Source organism: Podarcis pityusensis (assembly GCF_964106645.2).
Source record: "Podarcis pityusensis genome assembly, chromosome: 8".
Lineage (NCBI taxonomy): Eukaryota > Metazoa > Chordata > Lepidosauria > Squamata > Lacertidae > Podarcis > Podarcis pityusensis.
In genome coordinates, this window is record NC_138033.1 from 16333926 (window position 1) to 16359253 (window position 25328).

General features: G+C 45.1%; 2 protein-coding genes across 6 annotated transcripts in view; one reads left to right on the forward strand and one right to left on the reverse strand.

Moving 5' to 3' along the window:
* Positions 1 to 12765, forward strand: part of LOC308484192 (B-cell receptor CD22-like) — a 31676-nt gene extending 18911 nt beyond the window's left edge. For 3 of the 5 annotated variants that reach the window (XM_081018921.1, XM_081018920.1, XM_081018919.1), the window contains exons 2-9: positions 4735 to 4896; positions 5081 to 5461; positions 6354 to 6647; positions 7289 to 7561; positions 8287 to 8577; positions 9854 to 9953; positions 10281 to 10464; positions 11985 to 12765. In XM_081018921.1, coding sequence (XP_080875047.1) covers positions 4854 to 4896; positions 5081 to 5461; positions 6354 to 6647; positions 7289 to 7561; positions 8287 to 8577; positions 9854 to 9953; positions 10281 to 10464; positions 11985 to 12128 — 1710 coding nt within the window. In that variant the 5' untranslated portion in view covers positions 4735 to 4853 and the 3' untranslated portion in view covers positions 12129 to 12765. The remainder of the gene's footprint in view (positions 1 to 4734; positions 4897 to 5080; positions 5462 to 6353; positions 6648 to 7288; positions 7562 to 8286; positions 8578 to 9853; positions 9954 to 10280; positions 10465 to 11984) is intronic. The other 2 variants (XM_081018922.1, XM_081018923.1) reach the window with 2 other exon arrangements.
* A 2282-nt stretch (positions 12766 to 15047) lies between these two features.
* HAMP (hepcidin antimicrobial peptide) lies at positions 15048 to 20615 on the reverse strand. The gene is made up of 3 exons (XM_081019540.1): positions 20420 to 20615; positions 16772 to 16840; positions 15048 to 15362 (listed from the first exon to the last, which is right to left on the reverse strand). Exons 1-3 carry the CDS (start codon positions 20495 to 20497, stop codon positions 15258 to 15260), a joined length of 252 nt encoding a protein of 83 aa, XP_080875666.1. The 5' UTR covers positions 20498 to 20615; the 3' UTR covers positions 15048 to 15257.
* Positions 20616 to 25328: the final 4713 nt, after the last annotated feature.

Consider the following 25328-nt stretch of genomic DNA (forward strand, 5'->3'; position numbering starts at 1 on the left):
GCAGCCAGGAATGCAAGCAGAGAGGAGGGGGCAGCTGCTGTTTGGTTTGTGTGTTTTTTTCTGTGGAGGGGAGTGGGCTATCTCAAAGGATTGGGGGGCGCTCAGCTGCAGGCAACAATTAACTGAGCCGTGCTAGAGGTGACTGCCTGGCGTTTGAGGTTCTGGTGCTCGCCACAGAGGCTGGGAGCTGGGACTTGGCAGCCTGCCAGCACCTTCGGGGGCCAAGCGCTCGCTGGCTCACGCGCCTCTGTGTGTCTCTGTGTGTGCCTGCTGCATCCCAGTGAGCCTGTGGATGAACTCCAGAGCAAACCTGTTCTATCCAGAGGCGGCTTGGGGTTTGAGGTGGCTCTCGCCGCACCCAATGTGCTCCCACCACTCACTTAGGATGTGGTGCACACACAGCCAGCATCTATCCTGTCCGAAATACTGCATTTCAACACATTTCGCCCAAAGCCAGTTCTAATCCGAATTGATAAAAAGAATGTTTTCCCTCCCTATAGAACATGGGTAGGTAAACTAAGGCCCGGGGGCTGGATCCGGCCCAGTTGCCTTCTAAATCCGGCCCGCAGATGGTCCGGGAATCAGTGTGTTTTTACATGAGTAGAATGTGTGCTTTTATTTAAAATGCATCTCTGGGTTATTTGTGGGGCATAGGAATTCGTTCATTTATTTTTTCAAAATATAGTCTGTCCCCACACAAGGTCTGAGGGACAGTGGACCAGCCACCTGCTGAAAAAGTTTCTGACTCCTGCTATAGAACAAAATATTATGGGAAAACATTATGCCAAAGTTGGTAAATGTGAGTACGATTCACACCATGCCTCTAAAGCAGGCATCCCCAACCTTCGGCCCTCCAGATGTTTTTGACTACAATTCCCATCATCCCTGACCACTGGTCCTGTTAGCTAGGGATCATGGGAGTTGTAGGCCAAAACATCTGGAGGGCCGCAGGTTGGGGATGCCTGCTCTAAAGCAACATGAGACCACTTTGAACAGTCATGGCATTCCCCCAAAGAATTCTGGGAGCTGTAGTTTGTGAAAGGGACTGAGAGTTGTTAACAGATGCACACATCCCATTCTCTTGCCAGATGTACAGTTTCCAGAGTACGCTGAAAAAAGAGGCATTGGTTGTTAAACTGCTCTGTGAATTGTAGCTCCGTGAGAGGAATGGGGGACTGGTAACAACTCTCAACACCCTTAACAAACTACAGGTCCCAGAATTCTTTGGGGGAGAAGCCTTGACTGTTTAAAGTGGTATCATTGTGTCGTGAATGTGCATACCCTCCAAAATTTCTCCAATGAAAATAGGGACATCCCATTTCATAATGATAATTGTACTATTTATACCCCACACATCTTACTGGGTTGCCCCAGCCGCTCTGGGCAGCTTCCAACGTATATAAAAACATAATAAAACATTAAACATTTTTTTAAAAAAACTTCCCTAATACAGGATTGCTTTCAGACAGCTCGGGGATCAGATAACTCCATGTTGTTGTTGTTGTTGTTTAGTCATTTAGTCGTGTCCGACTCTCCGTGACCCAATGAACCAGAGCACGCCAGACACTCCTGTCTTCCACTGCCTCCCGCAGTTTGGTCAAACTCATGCTGGTAGCTTCCAGAACACTATCCAACCATCTCGTCCTCTGTCGTCCCCTTGTGCCCTCCATCTTTCCCAACATCAGGGTCTTTTTCCAGGGAGTCTTCTCTTCTCATGAGGTGGCCAAAGTATTGGAGCCTCAACTTCACGATCTGTCCTTCCAGTGAGCACTCAGGGCTGATTTCCTTAAGAATGGATACGTTTGATCTTCTTGCAGTCCATGGGACTCTCAAGAGTCTCCTCCAGCACCATAATTCAAAAGCATCAATTCTTCGGCGATCAGCCTTCTTTATGGTCCAGCTCTCACTTCCATACATCACTAGCTAACTAGATAACTCCATACCCTCCACCGTTTCTCCAATGAAAATAGGGACATCCTAAGGAAAAGTGGGACTTTCCGGGATCAAATCAGAAACCAGGATGGCTTCTCTAAATCAGGGATGCCCCTAGAAATGTGGCGCTAACTGAATTTTAAGGTATTAATGTGCCCAGAGCCCACATGTATTGATGGCATCATGGTGTAAAAGTCCTGCTTTCAATAACTGTTTGTGCCTGCAAAAGTTTTTTGTGGTTGGCATACTGCTTTGATTCCAATTCTCCATAACATCCTGCTGAAATACTGCAACTTTTTGCCCTACAAATATTCTGGTTTGTGTGTGCAGGGGGGCGGGGTGTTGTTCTGCTATAGTGAGTGCCTCTCCAGACAGTAGTAACATTGAGGAAGCACCGCAGAACAAACACTTCTATACTCACCCACCCAAGATGTGCTTACTTGGTATAAGCTGTATCCCCCCTGCTAAAAATAAAAAGAAAAAAGGTGTGTTTACTCTTAGAAATGTACAAATAATGGGAGTGGGGGACAGGGAAGCGAGGGCAAGAATACAAAGAAGGAGGAAAACAATGTGTAGAAAAGAAATGCCCATAAAAACCTGTGATAAAAAAATAAATGCGGCTGGCTTTCCCAGCATTTCTAATATGGGATAGCTTTAACAGGGGTCAGCAAACTTTTTCAGCAGGGGGCCAGTCCACTGTCCCTCAAACGTTGTGGGGGGCCGGACTATATTTTGGAAAAATAATAATGAACAAATTCCTATGCCCCACAAATAACCCAGAGATGCATTTTAAATAAAAACACACATTCCACTCATGTAAAAACACCAGGCAGGCCCCACAAATAACCCAGAGATGCATTTTAAATAAAAGGACACATTTTACTCATGTAAAAACACGCTGATTCCTGGACTGTCCGCGGGCTGGATTTAGAAGGCAATTGGGCCGGATCCAGCCCTGGGCCTTGGTTTGCCTACCCATGATCTAGCATATTCGGGAATCAAAAGTTTTGTGTCTCTTTTGTAGGAAATGTATCCTTTTTTGTGCATTCTGCAATGATGGGAGTCGAAGTGCCCCATTGCACATCACATTTGCCATAGTCAGCTTTCGCTTTCCATCAATTTGCAATTCCTGGCAAGGGAGGGAGCCCAGCAGGCTGTGTTTTCTTGCGCTATTTTAGTCTCTTGCAAGGCTCTTTATCCCAGTTTCTCCAGGCCTTGGAGACTTTTGCCAGGAGCCTGGCGTTTCGACATCTTCACATTGCAGCAAGGAAGTCAAATTGGGGTTTTTGTTTTTGGATGGGCTTTCAACAGCCTTGAGATGGGCAGGAATCAAGCAACAGGGAGCTACACCTCTCATGGCTGGGGGCAGCCCAAAATGTTTTGCTGCCTGAGGCAAAGGATTAGATGCTGCCCCACCTCACCAATCCACATACAAAAGTTGATTCGACTGGCGGTTAAATCTTACTTTGTGAGGGTCATAGGGCAGTGCTAGAGCTTCTGTTTTTGCATGAAAACAGTCAGAGCCCTTGCAAGACAGAGATGCTCTGTTGCAGTTCTCTTGCCCTGAATCTCCTACCATTCTGCTTAATTGGATGCCTGCAGCTTCTAGCATTATGAGGGAGGGAGAAAATCTTTGTTCCGTCTGCTTTCTCTACATCAAGCATAGTTTGCTACACTTCTATCAAGCTCCCCCATACCTCACTTTTTTCTCTAAATTAAAAATCCCCAACAATTGTAATCTTTCAGTCATAGAAGAGCTGATCATTTTGACTGCCCTTCTCTGCACCTTTTCCACCTCTGGGATATCCACCTAAGGCTGGGAGTAAGCCCCATTGAAGTTAATAGGACTTACTTATGAGTAGGGATGGGCAAGTCTGTCCATTTTGGTTTTTCCTCAGTTTCTAATTTGCCCACTTTTAAATCCAGTTTTCCGCATTTCCTCATTAGTTGGAAACCTTCATTTTTAAAAATTATCGTGAGGATTTGCCCGCGATTCAGTGTGAATTTTTCCTAATATTAACCTTTTTCGTTTGCAATTTTCGCCTGTTATGCATATTTCTGCAAAGCAGTTTTCTGTAATTTTGTATGCTCTTTTTGCTACTGTTTGTATCTTTTTGCACCCTTTACCCCAGTATATGCATCTTTGTATGCAATACTTTGATGGAGAACTGCATTGCAAAATTCAGAGGGCAGATTTCGAAGGACGGCTGCTTCAGTTTGCATATTGTTTTGGGAACTGTGCATTATGTAGGTTCCCCTGTGAAGGCAAACTGGGTTGAATTTCTCCTTTAGCCCTACTTCTGAGCAGACATGGCTTGGATTGCACTGTAAGACAGCTGAGACGTGTGTTCGGTGCAGAACGACACATCGTGCCAGGAGGAAAAATGGTGAAAGGCCATGTAAATTTGGCCAAAGAAAGATGCCAAAGTATAAAACTGTGTATTTCAAAGTTTTGTGAAATCCTGGACGTCCATTAAAGACAAGCTGCTTCTTTACGCTTCTCTACACACACAGCTCTCAGTCTGAACATCCTGGCAGCAATTCAGAAAATCCAGAACATTTAACAAATCTGTTCCTTGGTCAGGCCTTGCAAATAAGCTCACTAAAGTTACTAGCCTGGGAAGAACTTACTAGCCCAGTTTAAGTCAGACCAAAGAGGGACAGAGAGCTCTGAAGGAGCTTCCATCCTCTAGTCTGCCAGGTCCTAATTCAACACTCTAACCACTACACCACGCTGGCTCCCATGGAGAATCAAAGTTGGCGCACACCTGATTTTCTTGACTTCTCTTTAATTTCCTCCAGCTTTTCCTTCTCCCAACTCACCCGCAGGCTTCGCTGTGCATGACGGAGAAGAGACGGATTTCCCATTCCCCCAGCCCTGAGCCTCTCTCAGGGCTGCGAACTCAGAGGTGCTTCACAACATGAGACTCTCCGGCAAAGGTCTCCCACTGGCATGTCTCCTAGGTAGGTTCCTTGTTGCTGGCAGGTCTTATCAGGAAGTTCATGTCGCACAATATAGAACTGGGTCTTTAGCAATGCTTTCCTTCTAAGAAAAGTGGTACTGGTGGTGTGTACTCTTGAGTATTCCACAACCACTTAAAGACCCGCTGAAAGGCTCTCTCCCTGTTCCCTGCACCTTTTCCTCCAGTTCTGTTTTACAGCCCTGTTTCTGATGCCTGGACGTCCATGCTGCCTAGCTCCATCCAAGCCCTGAAGGGCTCCTGCGTGGTCATTCCCTGCTCGTTCACCTTCCCAGGTTCCCGTGATTCCTCGGGTGGCAAGTTCAGTGTGGCTTGGTATCAGTACCGGTCAAGAGGGTACCCTGAAATCTACAACAGCAAAAGCCAGGGCAGCGTCCTGTCGGAGTACCAGGGGCGGACGGAGGTCCTGGGAGACCTAGAGATGGGGAACTGCACCCTTAGCATCAACCCTGTTCGCAGCGAGGATGCCATGAGCTACTATGTCTGGATCAACCCCGATTCGGTTAAACACCGCTTCTACGACGTCACGGTCCGGGTGGACGTAGCAGGTGAGGTGGACCCGTGCATCCAGGCCGGGGAGTACTGATGATGATTTAATGAGGATGATGACTTAAACTTTCATACCGCCCTATACCTGCAGCTCTCAGGAAGGTTCACAACATAAAAACACAAAATGCATAGTAAAAACAAAAACAAGAACCTCTCGCCTCCATCCTGAGCCTCTTCCTCCCCCTTCCTGCCCTCAGAACTTTCTTCCAAACTCAACCCCCCCAAAGGCTCCTGCCTCTCCCCACATGGGCTCCCCTCCAACGCCCCCCACCCACTTTGCTAAGAGGCAAGCTCCCCCCCGGTCACCCCCACCCTGAAATAGGGGCCTCACCTTACAAGCTGCCCCATCTCAGGCCTCCTGACTCAATCACCACCCCCACCTGGCTAGGACCCCCCAACCTCTCCTTGCCCATGTCACATGACCCATGGGGCTTGACACCCCCTTTCTGTGGGGAGGATTAGGTGGGAGCTCAGCCTCCCCCCTCCCTGTGTCACGTGACTATCGCTCCTCCCGGAAGACCCCCTTCCCATCCCTGCTGCATCCCGGTCTCTCGCTTGCTCGTGGAGGAATCTCATGGCCAGTCCCCAAATTTGCCATCTCTTTCTGGCCCTCAGGACTCTTCCCAGACCACACCCCATCCTCAGGCCACACCCCTCACTGCCCTTTCTTCCCACCCTCCTTGAGAGATTTTGCCTGGCTGGAATACGTCCTTGAACTCTGATCATGCCTCTTGCGTACCTGGACGGAAGTTTGAGAAGGGTGTGGGAGAGGAATGCTCTGCCCACTTTTGCTTCTGGCCTGACCCCGTCCACCGCTGGCACGTGCCCCCTGAAAGATTTCTCACAATGGAATGTGGTCCTCAGGCTGATTTGTAGCCCTTTTGCTTGCAGACACTCCGTCGCAACTGGAGATGAGTGACCCAGGCTTACTGACCGAAGGCGACCGCACCCTGATCACCTGTTCAACCCTGCACACCTGCCCCTTGGCTCCACCTACTCTGACCTGGAACCTTGTGGGAGGCAAGGCTGCCACAGTCCAGGAACGTCTTGCTGGGGGTTCCTGGCGGACAGAATCGGGGCTCAGCTACATCCCTTCGCACAAAGATCATGGCAAATACCTGCAGTGCACAGCCACCTTCCCAAACCAGCAACAGTCTAGCAATGGAATCTACCTGCAGGTTAAATGTGAGTGTCTGGACACAGTACTGTGGGTGGAGACTTGGTCGGAAGGCCCCCTTCACTTCAAAGCAATGGATGCTCTGCCCTTGAAAGTCAGCTCTCATTTTAAATTGTTAAGACGGTTTCTTCCAGCTACTGTGAGGACTAGTTACTTGCTAGCTTTATAAATGAAAGTGGGCATGTTTTTTAATCTAAGGTGAAAAGATTCCTGCTGTTTAGGAAAGTCTGGGAAAGGGTGGAGGGGGTTTGAACAATAATTTTCTAAACCCACTTGAAGCATAGAAACAAGATGTTTGTAGCACAATTTAGCACCCCCCCCACCATGCGTTTAAAGCCCATGGCTCCCCCCCCCCAACAATCCTGAGAACTATAGCATCACAGTGCTACAATTCCTAGCAGCCCATGATTCATTGGGGAAAGTTGTGTGCTTTCAATACATGGTGTGACCCCCGTCACCCATTGCAACCATATGGTGTTATCCCCCTTTTTGTGAGAGCCTGCACCTTTAATTCCTGGAAAACAGGTAGAAATTCAGCAGGTGCAGACGGAGGCGTTGGGATCAATAGGTGAGGCGGATGGAGTGTGCAGTCTTAGCAGCAAAAATGGGTTTCCATTGACCTCTATCCTACTCTGACGGACTCTTTCAGATTCTCCCAAAAACGCTGTCGTCTCCGTCGTGGGGAACCCCAACCTGAAAGAAGGAGACAGCGTCACCCTCCGATGCAGCAGCCAGAGCAACCCCCCGGCTGTCAGTTACCGGTGGTTCTTCGGGCCTCGCAAAGCACCACTGCGGGCAGCAGGTGTTGGGCCAGAGGTGACCCTGGCAGATGTGCGGAGGGACTCGGGGCCATACCACTGTGTTGCAGAGAATGATGTCGGGATGGGGGAAGACTCGCCGCCCACCTACCTCAACGTGGAGTGTAAGGAGAAGCTTTGATTTCTTGTTTCAGTATCACCGTATTTATCTGTGGCCTACTTAGGGCTTAGTGGCAAAGTCACACCAAGTTCATGATTATGATGTCAAGTTGCCACCTTTTTCTTCGCCTGGAGCTCTTATGCTTTTGTAAAAACGCAATGGGTGATTTTTGTTGTTGCTGCTGTTATGGCATCTCCATGCCTGGGAAAGCTTTCCCGGATGAATTTCTGCCCACCAGGCACAACCCAATAATGCATGTTAAGCAGAGGCACCGAGATGCGCCCAACGCTGGGGGGGGGGGCCTCCAGTTTAAAGCATGTGACTTCCCCCAATGATCCTGAGAACTATAGTTTACCTCTCACAGGGCTACAGTTCCCAGCACCCCTAACTGCAGTTCCCAAGATTCTTTGGGGGAAAGTTGTGTGTGTTAAATGTGTGGTGTGTGGTATATTGTGTAGAGATTTAAATGATGGGACAGGGGAATGGGGGGAACTATTTCCCCACCCACTTTTTCAGCCCTTTACGTCTCTGTCTTCTTCCCTGCTCTACTAGCCTCAGTAAACTGGTAAAAAAAACTCTTGCAGGCTAGTACTTATTTGCAAGGCCGCATTAAGTGCACATTTTAAAACCTTTTAAGCTTTTGGAAGTGTAGCAGCTTGGACCATGGGAACACACACTGTGACGTGTGGTTGTTCTAGTTTTTAAAATATCCCTCTGCCATCCTTGCAGATAAGCCAGTGATCCTGCCTCAAGGGAACTGCACCCTGTCACGGACTGGAGAGATAGTAACGTGTTACTGCATAGCCGAGGGAAACCCCTTACCCGAAATCGAGTGGCGCCTACCAAACCGTACCGTTCCTGGGGAGTTCAACAGCTCTGAGCTGCAGGCAGCCTCAGTCTCCTGGGGACAGGCCATCATTGGGATATTGACAGGCCCCACCTCCAGCCTCACCAACGTGTCTTGCACAGCTACCAACCAACACGGGCCAAGCCAAATCACACTGCCCACCATCCAGGCAGGTAAGTAAGGTCTAAGTGCTAATAAGAGGTATCTGGGAGCATAGGAAGCTGCCTTAAACCAAGTGAGACCATTGGTCCATCTGGCTCAATATTGTCAACTCTGGCTGGCAGCAGCTCTCAGCACTATATGGAGATGCCGGCTGAGCATCTTCTGCATGCAACACAAATTATCTCCATGAGACATGGGGACAAATCTGTCACTTTGGGTCTCTCTCAGTTTCTTATTTTTCCAATATTCAGTTCTCCACATCAGTTCACAATTATATAAAAAAAGTTGGTATGAGGATACGTCAGTGTGAATTAGTATGAATCTCTCCCATTGTGCACATTTTTTAAAGCAATTCCCCCTCATACAATGCATTTCCCCCTCTTAACTAGTATATGCAGTTTTACTTACATTAATTGTTTGGAGTACTACATTGCAAAAGTCAGAAGAGTGCAAATTTTGAAAGGGTTACAGTACAGGGTTCCAAGATGTGCGAATTAAGTAGATTCACCACATGTAAGGGCTGAACTACATGTGATGGGTTTGGGCCTTTGCTTCCTAGCTGTTTCATTTACTAAACGGGAGACGCAGGAGCTGTGGGTGTGGGGAACAATCCATATCAGAGGAGGGTTATAAAACCCTTTCTCCATGCTACGGTCGAGATCCAGACCTTTCCCCACCCTCACCCAACCCCTGCACTTCTGAAATGGCGGTGCTCTGTGCTCTAGGTCTAGACCAGAGGTTGTCAACCTGGTCCCTACCGTCCACCAGTGGGCATTTCAGGATTCTAGGTGGGCGGTAGGGGGTTCTATGGCACAAGCTGAATCCTCCTTCCATCGACCACTGGTGAGCGGTAAGGAAATTTGACCATTAAGAAATATGCATTAGTGAGTGGTAGGTAAAAAAAGGTTGACTGCCCCTGGTCTAGACATTCGTTTTATTCCCCACGATGCCTCAGAGTGGCAGTAAGCCAGAGGAATTGTGGGAAATTAGAAGGATGGCTAAATCAAGCCATGGGACACATTTTGGAATTCTGGACCAAAAAGGGATGGAGGACCAAAGGCAGGCACCACCAGTGACTTGGGGGCTTGGCTGATGACCAAGGATACTAGGGGCTGATGCTGACCTTTCTGGCAGGCTTAGCATCCAACAGGTGAAGCTGTCATGGAGAAGGTACCACCTGGATTTCTGCCAGTCAGCTGACTGCTAAAAGGGACCTTAAATCTCATCTGCATGCGGACGGCCTCTTTGCAAAGGACAGCCGCCAGGTTTCACTGTCTCTTTTTGCAGGGGACACCACCCTCCTGCTCATGGCCTCTGGGGGTGCCGTTGGGGGCCTCCTCTTCTTCTCCCTGCTGGGAACAGTGATCTACAAGGTGACGAAAAGCAGGTGAGCAGCTGGCTTCATCCACAGCACTGTTAGCAAGTAGATGCTGGCTTCCATTATTTAGCAAAACCTGGCTTATGTACCCTCTTCCCTGTCTCCGTTACTGTGGAGGGTTGCCAACTTTTTTACAGGCTGATGCTCCTGCGCCTTTCAGAGAAGCCTGATCTGCAGACATGAGCAGTTGATCCCCATGGCTGGGGAAGCTTCACCTGCATCAATCTTCCATGAACGGTGCTAGATTCTCCCACCGCTATCGGTTGGCAACCTTATCCTCACATCCCACTTATAACATCACGTTTTTTCTTTTCCCTCCTCCCTTTCTACCACTAGAAAAAAGGGGCAGAAGAAAGAGGAAGACGAGGAGCAGGAGGACCCTACGCTGTATGTCACGGATGAAAATGGAGAGCAGAAGACGTCGCTCAAAGTAGAGAAACCCTCCAGGTCCAAGAAGAAAGAGGAGCAGTTCAACATGTACAGCAAGTCGAAGGGAGGAGGGAGCCCAGCTGCTGACAATGTAGGGGAAGGCTCAGGGCAGTACAATACTCAGGGGCGGATCTACTGTGAAACTAGCTCAGCCCTGATAGCTCAGTTGGTTAGAGTGTGGGGCTCATAATGCTAAGGTTGCCGGTTCGCTCCCTGTGTGGGACAGCTGCATATTCCTTCATTGCAGTGCATTGGATGAAATGATCCACAGGGTCCCTTCCAATTCTATAATGAAACTTAAGCTTCAGGCTCCTAATCCTGGAGGAACCCCAGAACTTGCTTTCGTCCACATTGCTTAAAAACTATGAGACCCCATATGAGTTGCATGACTCAAATTGATTATTATTATTTCATAGAATCATAGAACTGTAGGTGGCGCTGGATGCAGGTGGCGCTGCGGTCTAAACCACTTGGGCTTGCCAATTGGAAGGTTGGCAGTTCGAATCCCTGCCATGGGGTGAGCTCCCATTGCTCTGTCCCAGCTCCTGCCAACCTAGCAGTTTGAAAGCACGCCAGTGCAAGTAGATAAATAGGTACAGCTGTGGCGGGAAGGTAAACGACATTTCCGTGCGCTCTGGTTTCCATCACAGTGTTCCATTGCACCAGAAGCTGTTTAGTCATGCTGGCCACATGAAAGCTGTCTGTGGACAAACACTGGCTCCCCTCAGCCTCAAAATGAGATGAGTGCCGCAACCCCATAGTCTCCTTTGACTGGACTTAACTGTCCAGGGGTCCTTTACCTTACCTTTAGAGTTGGAAGGGGTCTCGTCTGACCCCTCTGCAATGACTGATGTGGGGTTCAAACCCACAACTCTGAGATTAAGAGTTTCATGCTCTACCAACTGAGCTATCTTATTAAAGAAGGTGACTTGTTGTATATATTTCAACAATCCCGAAGTCTGAGAGTCAGTACTGCAGATGTTGTAAAGGTTTGGTGATCTGATGTGGAACAACCCCACTGATGATGATAATAGAGGTTACCCAGACTTTGTTGCTGGTTGCGAAGGGGCCCCCATGGCAGTTCAGCCCCCCCCCCCAGTGTAGGTCTGCCACTGGCAACATACAGCTTCTCCAAAGCAATCATATTATTATTATTAATTTGAGACCATCACACCATGAAAACAGATCAAAACAACCCTACCACAGGAAGCCTGGGCAACACACTTGTAACGAAACAGCGCCCATCTTAGTCTATCGAAAGCCTGAACAGTTAGGTGGGGAAATAAGTTTTTACTTGGTGCCAAAACATATGTCGACAAAGACACCAGGTGGCCCTCACTGGGGGAAACGCATTCCACAAATGGGGAGCCACAACTAAAAAGGCCCCTCTTCCTTATCACTGCCCTCTGAGCCTCCCTCAGATGGGGGAACTGGAGAAGGGCCTCCAAAAGCAATCTAAGGGTCTGAATTATGTTCATATCAGGTAGTTTGTTACGGGTGCTGGGAACTGTAGCTCCGTGAGAAGGGTAAACCACAGTTCCCAGGCTTCTTTAGGGGAAGCCATGTGCTTCAAATGGACTAAAACCCTTCCTTTCTCTTTTTTCTTTTTAGGATCTGAGCACCAAGGCCTACGAATCCATGGCGGTGGCTGAAGATTATGAAAATGTATCAGCCGGTGAGCTGACTGGACTTTACGGAAACCTGGGCAACTGGCAGCCTGCCTCTGGAACCGACCAGATTTACTCCAACGTCTGACCCGAGGAAGGAGAGAACTTTTGTCCAAATGCTTTCCTTTTCCTTTTTTTTCTATTTAACAAGTGCTTGTATAATAACTAGAAGTAATGCTAGCTAGACCAATGGGGGTGATTGAGTAGGAGAGCCGTGGGGGGAGGGAGGGATGGTGTCAAATTTGTACGCCCAAATAAATCTTCTGGGGCTCCCTCCATGCAACGGTTACCTCCTACAATTCCCTGGGGGAGTATTGTTAGTATAAACCCTCGGGACTCCCTGCTGCAGGGAAAACAAAATACTAGTATTAACTCTCAGGACTTCCTGCTCTTTGTGTGTGTGTGTCCAGGGATATGTTCTTGGGTGTAGAACCCCAGTTCCCAGTCCATGAGGGGGAATATTTATGACCTTACCCCCTGAGGCTCCTTTCTGTGAGGAAGTATTATTGATCCTCACCCCTGGGATTTCTTGCTGCGAGAGGGATAGCAAATGGCACTGAGCCCCTCCAAGACAGCCAGCTGAAGGGTGTTTGGAGGGTCGTGCTGCTCTAATCCTGTCTCTTTTTTTCTATGGCTGAGGTCTTTCCTGCTGTGCTGAGCCCATTGTGTCAGTGGATTTTACTGTCAAGACTTTCAAAGTATATGTCTCTATTTTTGTACTTTCAGCATGAATCTGTGGCTTTTATTACTGTGATTAATTTGGGGGTGGGGTGGCAAGGAGGGTGCCATGGAGATCTCTCAGCGGGGGTGGTGGCAGGAGGCTTCCTTAAACAGAAGACTTCTTCAAGCACACAGAAGATTAGGGGTTGCTGTGTTTCCTTTCCCAACCAGGCTCCTGTCTGAACAGCTACATGACAGTCAGAAATAAAGCAGTTCCCTTTCTGCCACTGCATAGCACAGGTCAAATGTCACCCTCCAGGCCCCTCTAGACCCAGCCATCAGGACTTTCCCAAAACTACTGCTTTCATCAGCAGTAGCGTAGTGGAAAATTTAGAAGTTCGGGGTCTCTTTCTGATAATCACCCCCACGCCCCTTCTAAGATTATACAATCATATTACAGTGGTACCTTGGGTTACATACACTTCAGGTTACATACGCTTCAGGTTACAGATTCTGCTAACCCAGAAATATTACCTCGGGTTAAGAAATTTGCTTCAGGATAAGAACAGAAATCATGCACCGGCGTCGCAGCAGCAGGAGGAGGCGGCCCCATTAGCTAAAGTGGTGCTTCAGGTTAAGAACAGTTTCAGCTTAAGAACAGACCTCCAGAACGAATTAAGTTCTTAACCCGAGGTACTACTGTATAATTATACAACAACAACAACAACAACAACAACAACAACAACAACAACAACGAATGCATTGCAACAATCAGTGCAGATCTCCATGTCTTGCCTTTCAGCAAGATCCCCTATTTTTTGTGCAAGTACACATGGGCAAACGTTTTGGTAAGTGGTTTTTTCCACGAAGTGGCAAGGTACATGACAAAAGTTGCACACCGTTCTCTTGAGACCGAAGCACCTTGTGTTTAAAGTTTTCCTAAATGGTTACCTTTGGAGCACACAGGAAACCCCCCACCCACTTCAGTCTTCTTTCTGTGCATCTCCTCCAGGGTGACCTTAGGTTTGGAAGTCTGGAACCCCCACTGGTCTGAGTACACCTTATTCTGGGCCTCTATGCATGAAATTCCCCTTTTCCACACTTTGGTTTTTCATGCTTACATTTCCCTTCTATTCATAAATTTTAAGGTGTTGAAACATTTTCACAAGCAATACTATGATATACAGAAAGGCAGCACTACACATACAACCCCAGACCCTCCAAGTGCCCCTATTTTCCAAGGACGTCCCTGATTTAGAAAAACCGTCCCAATTTCTGATTTGATCCTGGAATGTCCCGCTTTTCCTCAGGATGCCCCTATTTTCAATGGAGAAATGTTGACGGGTATGGAGGTTTCTCTCCCCCTCCCCCAGCTGTCTGAAGGCAATCCTGTATAGAGAAGGGTTTTTTAAAAATGTTTAATGTTTTATTGTTTTTTATATATGTTGAAAGCTGCACAGAGTGGCTGAAACAACCCAGTAAGATGTTGGGGGGGGTATAAATAGTAAAATTTTCATTATGGAATGGGACGTCCCTATTTTCATTGGAGAAATGTTGGAGGGTATGCAACCCCCAACCCCCCCCCCCCAAGTTCAAACTTCTAGTCCAGTGCAATTGGGGTAGTGTGCAGAATCCAGTTGTATAAATATTTTTATCCAAAGGCACAGAAATCTCACATTAGTTTAACGCCAGCCTTCATCACATGTGCATCCTGAGCTGAAACACCGGAGACCAAAACCTCATGAGGAGACCAAACCTTAGCTTGAAAGACTCAAGAACATTTAACCTGGAGAAGGAATTCTTAAGAGGTGATGCGATACTCATCTACAAATATTTGAAGGGCTTTTATATAGGTGATTGAGCAAGTGTATGTTCTGATGCTCTGAAGGGCCGGACCCCAGCCACTGGGTTCAATTTACAAGAGGATTTTGGTTAAACATTTGGAATGACCTGCTGACTGCTTTAGCCGTTCGACAGTGAAACAACCATCCTTGGGACATGGGGAGTTATTCATGGTTAGAGGGGTTTTTAAAGCAAAAACCGGGTGGCTACCTGACAGGGAGGCTATGGTCGTAGATTACTTGCATCAGCCAGTAGAAGATAAGGAAGAAGAAGAAAAAATAAGACTGATTTAGATGAATCTGCATCTGAAGCCCTGGAGAGTTGCCACCAGAGGACGGCAGAGGACACAAGCCTTTGACAACCTTATGTTCCCCATATGTGCTTGAGACTAAAACTCCCACCTCCCCCTGCCAGCAGAGCGCAATGGCAGTTGTGAGGTAAAAAGTAATCACAAACACTCTGTGAGGTAACCCCCCCCCCCCCGAACAAACCTTGCAGACAGTCGTGTGGTAAAAACGCTTTAATTCCCAACAATAACAAACGAGAGCGCACAAAGCGAGCAAACGAAAAAAACAGTGCCAAACTAATAAATAAGGAAAAATTTGTTGAAGGTGGTAGGGAGCAGTACGGGGTGGGGGGCAAGTTTGGGGAGCCTGGTGTGTGTGTGGTGCTGAGACGGGGAGCGGCCCGGCGGTGCCGAAGTCATCCTGGGCCCTCAGGCCCAACAGCACATGCCACATCCTTTGTTTCTGCAGCAGTTGCAGCAGTAGCGGCAGGTGGGGAAGTGGCTGTTGAAGCGCTTGGTTCTCCGTAGCAATGCCTGTGGTGGCGAGAAGAAAGAGCCCGTTATTAACGGATTCATTTATTCGTTTTGCAGTCTGCCCTCCCCATATATGCTTAAAAGGAGGCTCACAATGAGGATTGAATACAAAGCGCAAATAAAGTAAAACAATAATAAATAAATAAACAAACCAACCAGTAAGACCTATAGCAGCCCCTCCAAATGTCCCTATTTTCCAGGGACATCCCTGATTTAGAGAAGCCGTCCCGGTTTCTGATTTGATCCCAGGATGTTCCGCTTTTCCTTCTCCTATTTTCATTGGAGAAATATCAGAGGGTATGGTGTTATTTGACTCCGGAGCTGTCTGAAGGCAATCCTTTTAAAAAATGTTTTGTTATGTTTTTGTATATGTTGGAAGCTGCCCAGAGTGGCTGGGGCAACCCAGTCAGATGTGTGGGGTTATAAATAGTAAAATGATCATTATAGAATGGGACATCTCTGTTTCCATTGGAGAAAGGTCAGAGGGTATGATCTATTCACTAGTGCAATTTAAAATGAACGAAATTAATAGTCATGTTTACCTCAGAAAAGGGTCTATGGGCATTTTTTGGGCCAAAGTTTGCGAGCCGGGCTTGGCCTGGTTTTGTTTATTAAGGAAAGAGGTACAGATTGTATACTCCTTTTTCCCAAATGAAGTTAAAAGGGGGTTTACAACTAGGCTCGGATACGAAACAACAGATAATATAAAGCACGGGAGCATAAATAAATAAAAATAAATCAGTAATACCAATAGTGTAATTGAAACAAGTGGAATTAAGAGTTGCTACTGTTTTCTCTCAGGAAAGGGAAAGCAGAGGGGGAAACAAAACCTGATAGGCTTTCTAGGTGTGGGATTGAGGAAGTATGGACAAGCCCTGAGAGAAGAGCCATAGCTCAGAAGATCCCTGATTCAAACCACTGGCATCTTTTGTTAAAAAAAATCACGAGAAAATGATCATCCTGACACCCTGGTGTGCCAGGCAGATCTGATCTAGTAGAAGAGAGCTTTCTATATTCCAGGACAAATTAGACTTCTCAGGGTCCTAATCGGCTGTCATTAGGTAGGGCTGCCACAATTTATTTTATTTTATTTTACTAAATCTAGGTATCTCAAGCTGAATGCTTCTGAGCCTGTACAGAGAACCTCTCTTCTGAATGGGCATTTTGTTTTTTTGTTTTGTTTTTAAGGGATTTAAGTGGGGATTGGGGACAAAAGGAAGGGCAGGAGAAGCCAGAATTGCATTCTCCTTCGAGGCTGCATTACTCTAAAGCAAGATTCAGGAATATAGCCTGGCATGCCAAAGGATCTTAGTGTGGTGCTGAGAGAGACATCTATTTCTCCTTGCACCATGCTGCCCCCTTGCCTTCACACTGGAGTAGTACAAGCACCACTGGGATATAGGTCTCACCTGAACGGTATTCGCCCTGGGCTCTGTCTTGTACGTATCCAAGCTCGTGAGGTCTTTCTCAACATCTGTCTGTGAAGAGAAAGAAGGAGGGGATTTGTTTTAGCTCATCTGTTACTGAAGGGGGGAAATCTTTCCAAACTTCACAGGTTGGGGAAAAGCCAGACTTGGCACATTTTCAACTCTGGTTCCCTCCTTGTTCTCCCCACCCTCCCTCAGCACAGTGGCGCAGTTAGGAAAGTTTAGACCAGGGTTTCCCAAACTTGGGCCTCCAGCTGGTTTTTTTGGACTACACCTCCCATCATCCTAGCTGGCAAGACCAGTGGTCAGGGATGATGGGATTTGTGGTCCGAAAATAGCTGGAGACCCAAGTTTGGGAAACCCTGGTTTAGAATCAGGTTTCATAAACACCCTTCTCTCTTTGCGGTGGGTCAGTGGGAGAACATCCGCTTTGCAGGCAGAACGTCTCAGATTCAATCCTAGAGTCTCCAGGTAGGGCTGAGAGAGAGAAGCCAAAAGCAGCCAAGATAAATAATGTTTCTGATAATCAACTGTTTATTCAACTCAATGCGTTTAAGTGAAATTTCCTTCACCGGGAGCTGCAAAAGCATTCAATTTCTTAAAGGTAAGGGTAAAGGGGCCCCTGACCATTAGGTCCAGTCGTGACCGACTCTGGGGTTGTGGAGCTCATCTCGCTTTATTGGCCGAGGGAGCTGGCGTACAGCTTCTGGGTCATGTGGCCAGCATGACTAAGCCGCTTCTGGTGAACTAGAGCAGCGCGCGGAAACGACGTTTACCTTCCTGCCGGAGTGGTACCTATTAATCTACTTGCACTTTGACGTGTTTTCGAACTGCTAGGTTGGTAGAAGCAGGGACCGAGCAATGGGAGCTCACCCCGTCACAGGGATTCGAACCGCTGACCTTCTGATTAGCAAGTCCTAGGCTCTGTGGTTTAACCCACAGCGCCACCCGCGTCCCTCCATTCAATTTCTTAGGACCCTGATTTGTCAAAGCTAAGAAACTGAAGAGCTGAGCTGGATCAACAGTTGATTATGAGCACTGGAGCTCTCCTATCCCTTTGATCTTTCTCCCCCTCTTGTTGCCAGGGCTGGGAGAGACCCTTATCTGAATCCCTGGAAAGCCACTGCTGGTCAATGTGCACAATACTGAGATAGATGGACCCAATGGTCTGACTCCATGTAAGGCAGCTCCCTATGTTCCTAAATATCCATTTCCATCTAAAGAGAGGGGCCATTAAGTCCACAGTCTGAAAGGACCTTCCTGCACCACTGCTTGCAGCGGTTCTCAACCTGTGGGTCCCCAGATGTTGTTGGACTACAACTCCCATCATCCCTGAGCTCTGGCCTTGCTAGCTAGGGGTGATGGGAGTTGTAGTTCAACAACATCTGGGGATCCACAGGTTGAGAAAGGCTAGTTAGAGAATGTGGAACAGCCTTGAAAATAAAAAACTAAATGAAGTTTTCCTCAAAGGCAAGGGGGGGGGGAAGAGGGGGGAGGAGAGAATTGTGATTGTTCAAGGACTGATCTTAGAAAACAAGGACTAGGGACAACCGAAGTCCTTGCCGAAACCCTGCAAAAGCCAGTTATAGCCCCCGTTTATTGTAGATAAGTTGCTAAAGCTGAGGAAAGTGAGGCTATCTTCAAGCAAAGCCAGCCCAAGACATTTGGTGCTCTGAGATGGAGCGGCCAGCGCCTTCCCCTTGGTATCAGTGTAGTGAGTACCCTGGTTCAGCTATGGCCAGATTCACACCATGCCTTTAAAGCATGACTACACCACTTCAGCAGTGCTGGCTCCCTTCTAAGAAACCTGGGATCTGAGGTCTATAACAGTAGCTGAGAGTTGTTAGGAGACCCCATCCCAGTCCCTGTCCCAGAGCTACAGTGCCCAGAGAGGGTTAGCAATCAATCTCCCTCTTCCCAGAAAATTGTCAATTGTAGCTCTGCGGGGCAGGAACTCTCCAGAACTCAGTTCCGGCACCTCTCAGGTGGGCACCATTGCCATTCTAAGATAACAAGGGAGGTGCTCATGGTGAGTTCAGGCACCTCTTTTTTCTAGAAAAAAATAGCACTGGGTAATGCTAACAAAGTAACAATTTGCTACCTTTCATGGCACCCCAGATCTGTCACGAAGTGGCCACCATGCTTGGCCTCATAGGAGCCAACTCCTAAGGGCCAAGGTCCCTTCAGGCCCCCCCAAAAAATATTTTTGAGGACCGCCCCCCCCGCACAAAGCTGATGGGCATTGCCATTCAAATGGTGTGCATGTACCTTGTCTCTTGTGGTCAATTATGCAGGGTGGGGATTACCTCCCCCCCCCCCAAAAAAAATTTTTTTTAATCAAGTTGGCATCCCTGCTTGGCCTAAGAGTAGCTCCATCAGCTTGCAGGTTCATGGAGTCCGACACAACTCAAAACAATTAATTGTGAAGCTATGCGCCACTGAGTCATACCGCTAGACTAATATGTGGATCGGAACGAAGCTTTCTGCGAGATTTCATAGTTCTTGGCTCGAAAAAAGAACTCCAAAGTGTATTTTTAAATGATGTACAGGAATAAATGTTTACTGTCAAGTAAAATACTTTCACAGCACAATTCTATCCATATCTACTCAGGTAGGTTCCACTGAGTTCAGTGGGGTAAGTGTGCATAAAAGGGACGCCTGACCACTAGGTCCAGTCGTGACTCGGGGGTTGCGCGCTCATCTCGCTCTATAGGCCAAGGGAGCTGGTGTTTGTCCGCAGACAGCTTCTGGGTCATGTGGCCAGCATGACTAAGCCATTTCTGGCGAACCAGAGCAGCGCACGGAAACGCCATTTACCTTCCCGCCAGAGCGGTACCTATTTATCTACTTGCACTTTGACGTGCTTTCAAACTGCTAGGTTGGCAGGAGCAGGGACCGAACAACGGGAGCTCACCCCGTCACAGGGATTCAAACCGCCGACCTTCTGATCGGCAAGTCCTAGGCTCTGTGGTTTAACCCACAGCGCCACCCGTGTCCCTTAGAACCCCACAAATGCACATTTTAAGAGAAAATGCATCCAAAACATAATACTGAGATGTGAAATTTCCTAAGGATTTTAAAAAATAATAATAATAATAATTACAGCTTATATCTTTTTAAAACAATCCCATACACACACACACACACACAGAGAGAGAGAGAGAGAGAGAGAGAGATTTTGAAAGATTAAAACAGAAACAAAAAAACACCTAACAATATAAGATGCTGATGATATATGGAAACAGGCTGGAACGGATTTATGAGTGAACACATGTAAAAGTGACGAGGTTCACAAATAGACTGCTCTATCCTAGTTAAGGGGGCCTTTGCTCAGTTATATGATACAAAACTGGCCGACACCAAAAGACCATTGGCAGAGGATCTGCTTTGCAAGCAGATGGTCTCAGGTCCGAACCTTGGCATGTCCAAGTTGGACTGGGAATGTCTCCTGCCTAAAACCTTGAAGAGACACGTCCAGCAAGTGCAGATGTTCCCTAGCCAGATGTTTAAATAATCTGACTTCCTATGAAGTCCTATGACTTCCTATAGCCTCCTAAGTTCCATTGGATGAACTTGACTAGGAAGATCGTCTCATAAATTCCGCCTCATAATTTATAATGTGATTCTCACCTGAAGTTTGAAGGCACAAGTGTTTCTGGTGGCAGCGCTGAGAAGAATGAAGACCATGCAGACTAGTTGCAGTTTCATCTTCCTTTCTTGCGATGGGTCTAGTTCCTTTCTTTTCAATCACTTTTCTCTCTCTTTTCCCCGCTCTCAGCCTGTCACGATCTCTCTCTCTCTCTCTCTGAAAGGCCTAGAATGTGTTATTCCCAAGCAAAGAAGAGGGCTACTTTTATAATGCCAGAGAGTCCCTCCTCAGATTGGAATCAGCCAATCGCCTGTGTTCCAAGAAAGAACACGTTTGGATGAGATAACTCTTGAGCAAACAGGTCAATAGGCTTATCACATTTTATCAGAAACTCATATTCCACACACACAGAGGAAGAGGGGGCCAAATTTCCTAACTGATGTAACTTGAGGTTGCTCCATGACACTTCACATCCTTATTTACGCCTGCATGTGCAGCTACTGAATGGATAAAGTCTGATGTACAACAACAGGATTGACACATTCTTTCATAACTTTTAATCTACCATCCTTTCTGGAGTTTCCCCGGGGATTACAACTGATTTACTGTAATTTTGTGGTGGGTTTTTTTCCCTTTAAACTATTTTTTTAAAAAAACCTGGAAGCCAAAAATAGGAAAATGCAACTTATGCACTATGACTTCCTCAAGTTTTGCAACACGCTTCCAGTCTGCAAACAGAGAAAGTTTCACAGAAGGGGAGAATGGTTTAAGAAACAAATTGGGAATGTAATCGCCACCACAGAGTGGGAGCACAGTTCCTGAGGAATACTTAGAATGGAAGACATTACTGATCACTAAAACCTAGTTCTGCGGCAGAGCCCATAACAGACATAGGAGGAACACAATTCGAATTCGGATTTCTGAAGTCTGTGCACCTTGACAGATTTCAATGCAAATTGATTTCAGCTCAATGAACGAGCGGCTGGTGTCAATCTATTTAAGATCTGGCTTACAGTGCAATTGTGAAATCGGGTCCAATTCATTGAGCGTCATCTACAATTATCAATTGGGCTCTGAATTCTCAGAAATTAAAGAAAGAGGAGAACAATGACATTCTTAAATTATTTGCTTCACCTTTACTTCTGGATAGTTTTGTGCCACCGAAGGAGTTGATGTGTTTGCTATTTTGAGTCACAGGGGTTTAAAATAAATAAATAAATAATCACCACCACCCCACTTTTTTAGTTAATGAAAACGACCAATTAGCTGCCAGTGAAGGGAAAAGGGAACAGTGAAAGTGCAAGACATGAGTGTAAAAGCTATTTAATTAAAAGTATCAAAATCCCAGCAATTTTGAACAGATATGGGAAAATCTGAGGAAATCTTTAAAAACAGCAAACAGTAAAAATAATAATAATAATAATAATAATAATAATGGCTATATTGAAAACTTAAAACTATAGTGTGTTCACATACCGTTTCAAAGTTTTTGAGGTTGCCCATGTTCCAAAGGTTGCAAAGCCCTCATAACTTATAGGGACTGGAAATCAAATAATCTGTTGTTTCAAATCCAGTCAGAATGAGAATTAAAACACATAGGTTTTATGTTACACATCAAGGATGTCCCTGTGAGCCAAACAAAATTTGCAGGGGAACATTCCCAAGCAAATTATCTCAGCTTGCATTTGTTTGCATCATATTCATATTTTATACTCTCCCTCCTCAGTCTTCCTAACAATTAATTATTAATATTTTAATAACTGGTTTTATAGTGCCCCTCAATCATATTCCCAGTACGGTTTACAAAAAGAAAATAATGATAATTATAATTGTGGTTCTGCTGCTGCTGCTACCACCAATACAGCTAACGATAGTAAGGAGGGGAAATAAATCTGCAAGAAATTCTCAATTATTAATTTTATTTTAAAAAGAAGCAAATATTGGGTTTAGTAAGGCAGTAATTTACAGCATTAGAATTCACCCATGCAAGCTTTTCTTTTTTCTTTTTAAGGTATCAATCAAAGCTGAATTTCAAATGCTAAATCTGCCATCACTCAAAATTTCAGAAGTCAGAAATGAACCTCAGGACTCTGCAAATTTTAAATGGGTAGAAAATTTCCCTTTCAACTCTACTTATTCAGACAACCTCTGTAAATGTGTCCTGTTAGTTTGATGCCTGCTTCAAAAATTGAAACTTGTCAACTGATTAAAGAATTCTAGTTATTTGACAATCTTACTCATTCCATTTGTTAAATTTATATATATCTGCAGATTGCCAAAACCGCAATGACTGGGTCTTTTTGAGGTACTGAAGAAAATACAACTTACAATTTAATAAATGAGACTTACTGTTTATAGTGAAAAGTAAAGGGCAACTTTGCTGTTCACTTTTGCACTAAACAAAAACAAAAAAAATCAAGATATAGAGAAGCATGCACTTAATTTGCAACTCCAAATAATCAACTACAGCTTCAGTTGGCTAATAATATTGTTAATTATTGTCACCATATACAGCACAACCCATTCTGAAGTCTTGTCTAGCATTCATAAATTCTGACTGTTCGTTTTAGTGTCACGACTCTGCTGAGTTCTTTTGCAAGACTGATGGCAAAGATTGTCCTTAGAACTGATTTTACTTCAGTCACTGAATATTTCTTGGTTTGTTTTTTTAATCCATACAATAATCAGTGCAGGTAGTTGTAGTTATTTTTATTCTTTATCTTAAGTTTCTAAATACTAGTAGAAGTAGAAATGAATCAAGTTGTGCTGAGCTCAGGCAAGCTTTTATGGATTTAGTAAATTATATAAATGAGGTTTTCAATTCGTTTGGGTCCCAGAACAAAATGCTGAAGCAACAATTATTTAGATAACACACAACTATGTTTATTAATAACTCATTTATTTTGGTGTTGTAAATATGCTGATCATAAGTTTAAGCTGTTCCATGTTCATTCCCAGAATCTTTTTATACGAAATTTTCCATTACTTCTGGGGTTGTTGTTTTTCTGAATAAGATTTGTTACTTTTAAAAATCATCCCCGAATCTGTCTGGATAGCTGAGATGCAGATAATTCAATTCCTAATGGCCATAGATTTGGAATACTTTTTGCTCTCCTTACTAGTCTCACTTCCATCCACAGAAGGATAAAATATATTTTTTAATTTCTCTGTGCCTTAGGCCACCATCCTATAATACGCCTACCTGCAAGCAAGCCTTATTTAACAGAACGGAACTGACTTCTGGTGAGCATGTATAGGATTGTGTGGTTACAGCAAAACATTGGAACTCAGCCAGTATCCTTAGAAATTGTTTAGTTTGCACTTTAGGAATATTTAAATTTATCTCAGTCCGGATTTGGGCGTATGTCACAAGGAACCTAAGTTAACAGAACTTACAGTTAATAGCAGTCTAAGGTTGTTGTCATTTGTGTAGGTGGGCTTGGTAAAAAAAAGAGAGAGGCTATAAATCCATAAGTATATATATTTTTAATTGTCTATCATTCATTTGTATATCAATCTAGAACACAGTAGTATAATACTGTAGACTGGTACCTTGGTTCTCAAACACCTTGGTACTCAAACAACTTAGAACCCAAACACTGCAAACCCAGAAGTAAGTGTTCTGGTTTGTGAACTTTTTTCAGAAGCCGAACGTGCTCCGTTTTGAGTGTTACACTGAGGTCTGTCTGTTTTTGCTATTTATTTTGAGTTTTTGCAGCTCTTTTTTGTGACTGTGCGGAACCCAGTTCAGCTACTGATTGATTGATTGATTGTGTGACTGCAGTACATTGTTTATTGCTTTCATTTTATGGATCAATGGTCTCATTAGATAGTAAAATTCATGTTTAATTGCTGTTTTAGGTGTTGTTTTTAAAAGTCTGGAACGGATTAATCCATTCTGCATGACTTTCTATGGGAGAGTGTGCCTTGGTTTTGGAACACTTTGGTTTTGGAACGGACTTCCAGAACAGATAAAGTTTGAGAACCAAGGTACCACTGTATATGAAATTTTTGATTTCTGTTTGCCTCTCGACCTGTTACTATTTCTGTAAGATGTCTGTATAGCATTATGATGATACGCTTCACTGGTTGCTAGGTTCATAGTTGACAGATATTAAAAATCATGGATTTCTTTCTTTATTATTTTTTTTGAAAATGAAGCCAAATTAAACAGATACATAAGGTGAGTTATTAATATAGCAGGCTTAAAGCAGCTCAATAACACACACACACAGAGAGAGAGAGAAAGAGAGAGAGAGAATTGCAGAGCTGGAATATGTATTTAATATGGTTTCCGTACTATGTATATCTTTATAAGATTTTTAATCAATATAAAGGGGGGGAAATGCTGATTAAAAATAATGTAAAGAAATAGCTTTTTAAAAAATGGTTAAGGCAGAGCAATACAAACTATGGGGACCTGTCTTAAGTTGTGCCTGCCAGATATATGCTAGTTTAAAATGCACTCTATCCAAATCCTCTCCAGCCTGTTGTTTCTGGGGTTTGGATTTAAAAAAGTATAGGTTCTCAGGAGGTTAGTGAAAGCAACCGAATGGCATTCCTTTCTTATGTATTGATTTAAAAAGAAAAGAAAGGGATATTAGATACTTTTATTTAAGGAATACAAAGGCTGAATTAGTATTTAAATTATAATAAAATATTTGTGTCCCTTCCAGTATTCATCCTAGACCCATTGAAAATAATGGATGTGTCTAACTTCCGTCAATTCACTTCAGTTTCTGCTCTGGGTGTAACTTAGTTCGATACAACCCTTAGCTACTACAAGATTTTCATGTAAATGATAAAATGTGGATCAAGTTTAGCTACCGTTAATTTATTATATGAACTCAAATACGAATCTGATTATATTTTTGCAAAGGACACAACTTATATCTGTCCCATTTCTGAATGTGCTGGTTGTTGCAAATTGTTTATTAACTATGTCCTTTA